Source organism: Haliaeetus leucocephalus, unplaced genomic scaffold (genome assembly GCF_000737465.1).
Source record: "Haliaeetus leucocephalus isolate CR32 unplaced genomic scaffold, Haliaeetus_leucocephalus-4.0 Scaffold1014, whole genome shotgun sequence".
In the NCBI taxonomy this organism is placed as follows: domain Eukaryota; kingdom Metazoa; phylum Chordata; class Aves; order Accipitriformes; family Accipitridae; genus Haliaeetus; species Haliaeetus leucocephalus.
The window spans coordinates 1,742,164-1,746,830 of NW_010973450.1; the positions used below are offsets into that span (position 1 = coordinate 1,742,164).

At 42.6% G+C, this 4,667-nt stretch overlaps 1 protein-coding gene across 1 annotated transcript in view; it reads right to left on the minus strand.

The window, feature by feature from the left end:
* Nucleotides 1-269: 269 nt before the first annotated feature.
* LOC104842569 (acetyl-coenzyme A transporter 1-like) overlaps nt 270-4,667 on the minus strand; it is a 13,208-nt gene continuing 8,810 nt past the window's right edge. The window contains exons 2-5 of the mRNA XM_010584998.1: nt 4,526-4,585; nt 2,659-2,812; nt 1,724-1,884; nt 270-1,232 (exon numbers count right to left, since the gene is read on the minus strand). Of these exons, the coding sequence (XP_010583300.1) occupies nt 960-1,232; nt 1,724-1,884; nt 2,659-2,812; nt 4,526-4,585 (648 nt within the window). The 3' untranslated portion in view covers nt 270-959. The remainder of the gene's footprint in view (nt 1,233-1,723; nt 1,885-2,658; nt 2,813-4,525; nt 4,586-4,667) is intronic.

The window sequence follows — 4,667 nt, forward strand, 5'->3', positions numbered from 1 at the left end:
AGGTTAAACAAAGGTCAAGTGCTTGGTAACATGTAACAATGAACATAAGAAATCCAATCTATTCTGAGAATATTTACAAAATAAAGAACAATACACTCTCATATTCTTAACACGCATTTCAAAAATAAAACAAAACCAAGAATTTAAGTTCTTAGTATGGTATGGTCCACCTTTTCAAATTTCATGTTAACGTTTTATTTTCATCTTAATTTTAGATATTTATAGAACCATCAGAAAAAACAGCATCAGTTTTTTCTCTTCAGTTGAATGTTGTCTTCTAAAAATTTGGATTACTGACATATTAATTTATATTCTTGATATACCAACTGTTGGGTTTTTTTTTCCCCCAAGAACGTTTATTTGTTATGACCTTATCAGCTTTTTAAGATCAGCTGTAACAAATTACCTTTTATATTGGTAACAATGCAACCCATTATTCAAGATGAAAGATTTTTGAAACACAAATTATACACAAAAGCAGTGTTAGAACAGAATTCAAACAAAATGCTCGTGTGTAAACACATACCACAAGCTTTGTAAAGGTCTGAAATGGAGTTTTCTAACCAATGTGAGCTACGTAGTAATGACATGTAACAGAGAAGCATTTAAGGCCCAACATGCTGAACTAACACTCTGCACCTCCCTAAAAACTGGACTGTCGACTGCTTTCACTAGGCAGTTAACAGAGCTGTGTAGGTGTTTAGCAGGTGGAAAACTGGACAACTAACTTAGGTCGTCATTGTGAAAAAGTTCGGCTTCAGAACATTTTAATTTGTGGCCTGCGTGCTACTACTAAATTTCAATCTCATAGGGGTTATAATATGGCATGAAGTAACTATGGGTTTTCTGTTCAAGACAGGGACCCTTGAAATCATGGCACTGTTTTTTATCATAAACTTACACTTTACGTAAAGCGCATAACATAGGTAACTGGCATTCCTCCAAGCAAGTCTCCCTTTTTACCTTTGAATAGAGCTTCTTAACCAGCTTGCAAATTGTTTCAATGTCTGTACAAATTTATTGTTGCTTATACGATCTCTGATTCTTTCAGAGTAGCTTTCTTCTTTCCATATTCCTTTATTTTTCTTCAAGGCCTTTAACTCTGCTCGAAGCAGTCTTTTGTGAAGTTTCCAGTACAGGCGGGAATCATGATGTAGTCCTTCAATACGTGCTGTTCTGCCAAGCCCTTGTCTCAAGAGCTCTTCATTTAAGCACACGCTGAGAAATCGACCCTATAAAAAGGCACATTAAATAAGATATTCACTTCACTTTTAAAACACTTTTATTTATTTTTTTGTGTGAAGTCCCTCCGAGATACAAGCTTTACTTGTGGCTAAATCTACGCTCTGGCAGAAAGAGTTAAAAGTTAAGAGGAACCCAGCAGACTGTTAAAACCTAATACTAATGCAAGACATTTGTGAGAGAACATTTGATAGACTAAACATTAGGCTAATCAGAACTACACAGTATAGCCTAGCACTATCTGAGAGACAAATAACACTCATGTCATGAACCAGTCGGCAAAAATACTGGTCTTGAAATCAGATTTACAAATACAACATTTAAAATTCATATCAAGATAGATAATTATAAACATATATATATTTTATATATATATAAATTAAATAATAACATTCCTTAAATGTACTGAGATAACTGAATTGCATAACCACAGTCAAACTCAAAACTGCAGATAAAAGTCAATTTTTGCCACTGCATTTACCTTATTTACTAAAACAAGGCAGTCGAGTGACAAGTCCTCCCTTCCAAGAAGTTGGAACCATATCATTTGTTCGGGTTTCAACTCTCGCTGTAACCAGGCCACGCCGGTCGGAGCCAACTCCACTCCAGCAAGCCTTACCAGCAGAAGACCTTTTGATTGCCCTGATTATAGAAAGAGAGAACTTTGTTACTGAATGCAGCAAAGGAAATTTCATGCTTTGCACAGACCCTCAGCTGTTGGTAATGAATTTATTCCCATGGACTTAAAAAAAAATCCCAAAAATACATTTTAGTTCCCCAAAGCACTACTTATTTGCGAATAAGAATTTGGTCTCATCTCTCCTTCAGTAAAAAAAATTAATTCAAGATTGCATAAGTGGTTTAAGCTGGTTTATTTTGCATACAAATAGAAAGAACTGCTTTCATTATCAGTCACTATCACTTTATCTGAAGGGGCAGAAACAATAGGCAAGAAGCATTAGCGCCTGCAGGTGTTCGCAAAGCACCCCTGTGACTCACGGACTTGATGGACGGCTTCTGCAAAGTCACAGGAAAACTGTCCCCAAGAATGCGGTTTGTATGTGTAGCTGCCAGATCTTCATCCGTAAAAAAAACCCGCGTAATCCCAATAGAGTCTTTTTGCCAGGAAGGAGATGAGCTATGCAAGCAAATGGACTGCCTGCTTTTGCTGCCAGAAAAATATCACGATAATGATGCTAATTAATACAAATATTGTACTGGCAAGCCCTTTTTACAGGTCTCCTCGCAGCCTCCGATTCCCCAGTTTCCCACCTGTAAAGTAGGGAAAGACCAAAAGGCAGAGCCAGAACTGTACCTTAACCCTTCCTCTCAAGCTTACCCCTACCTGTTCTCCGTGTAGCCGCATGAAGAACAACGTTTCATTCCTACCCTTGTTCTTCACGTACTTTTACTTACATTTTCTCTGAATCGATGTAATGAAAGGAATGCTAATGGGAATGTGTTCAACTTCCAGGCCTTTCTCAGTTACGCGATGAAATTTTCCCCGCAACTTCACATTCTTTTCTACAAACTCCACAGGTATATCCAAAGCACTTGTAAACTTTGCTGTCTATTGACGGAAAGAAGAGCAAGACAAAATTTTTTTAAAAAAGGCAGTTACAATCACATTAAATCCAACAACTTCTTAAAATAGTTTGGCTAATTACAGATCTATTATTAGACAGCATGGGCAAGTATATGTATATATTTTTAATGGTAATCAGCTGCAGGAGCCATTACATGCTGGCCTTTCCAGACACTTAGGGATGTTCCCTGTTTTACAGGACTTGCAATATTAGGGGTGGGCATGAAAGCGAGGTTTAGAGAAAGAACAGAAACACATTTTTCAGCACTGCATATTGAAGTTCATTTGATTCACCACGAAAAGAGTGTTTTAAAGTGGCCTGAACCCTGCTAGAACAAGGCTGAAAGGAAGCCAAGACGTATTTAGAGATGCTAGCAAAGAGCAGGCACACTGAAAACAAAGGCGGAGCGGGGAGGACAGAAACAACACAGCCTGTGATAAAGGAATAAAAGAGGAGAGGGACAAAAGCAGGTGTACACCTTTGAAAAGATCACAAGAAGATAAAATTTGATACCATAGCCACCGATTAACGGGAGGATTCAAAGGGACAGTTACATGATCACACAGGAAAACTAAGCTTAGCAGCAGCAAAGACTTGGCCTGCAGCAGGGCAGGGACCAAGCGGCCACTGGTTTAGGGGGTGGAGGGAGAAGGACAGGCACCGGGGACGGCCTAACACCCACAATTTCAGACACTAACGTCTAGAGGTCTCACTGGAAGAAGCCTTTTGTAGAACACTGACCTACTTCTACACACACCACTATGAAAAGTATCGACCTGCTTATCTACAACTGCTGTGACGCGCCAGCCATTGGGGGAAATAAAAAACCAAAATACCACGACTAAACTCAAAGAGCTTTCTACTGTACATTATTTATTCAGCAAACCTTCCCGTTTGTGGTCCGTGAGGTCTCCCACCAGGAATACAGAGATTCAGGACCTTGCAGGCAGAAAGCCTGAGGGTTTTTACAAACAGAAGTTGTTCAAGTCTGATCTCACGTGTGGTGGAAGCTCCAACAACCTGGTTAACACGTTCCCAAACCCTTGGTTTAAAAAAAAACCAACCCCAAACCATCAAACCAAAACCCAAACAAAAGAGGAAAAAAAAAGAGAAAAAAGAATTCTGGCAACCTTTGTAGTTCCGGCTTTCTGGTAATATTTTAAAGTGAAAACTTTATGCAAATGTTCTCTCAGGGCGAACTGCATTTGGAATTGTGCAGAGGGAAGACTGGGGTAACTATTATTTTTCAAACAGGTAGAAGACCACGGGAGAACGGGTCGCTCCCTACCTGCGAAGACGCAGCTTTGCTAGCGGCGAGGCGTTAGCGCCTGCCGTGAACCGCTCGTTTTAGGAAGAGAAGGAAGTGCTAGGGCCAGGTTTAAAAATATTCAAAAAGCAGTTCTGCTCGTGGAAGCACGGAGAAAAGAGGCGAGGAAAACACCTCTACTTCGCCCTCCCTTTGGGCTAAGCGGCGCGAGGCAGTTCGGACCCCACGAGCGACCCGTGACCGCGGGAACCGGGGAGGTGCAGAACACGCTTCTGCGTCGGAAAACAAGAAGGCCCGAGGAAGCTGCCCCTCCGTTCCGGCCGCGGAGACGCCGCTTGGGAGGGCAGCGCCGTCAACCCGGGCTCCCCGCCGCCGCCCCGGGCCCCCCGCCGCCGGCCCGGGGGGGCCCCCCCCGCCCCGCCGCACTCACCATGCGGACGCTGCGGGCCAGCACCAGCAGCCCGGCCACCGCCATCCCGGCGCTCAGGTTCTGCGGGCGGAGGAGAACGGGCTTCAGCCGTCGCCATCATCCCCGTCCCCTCAACCCGCTCCCCCGCCGCCCCACCGGCCCC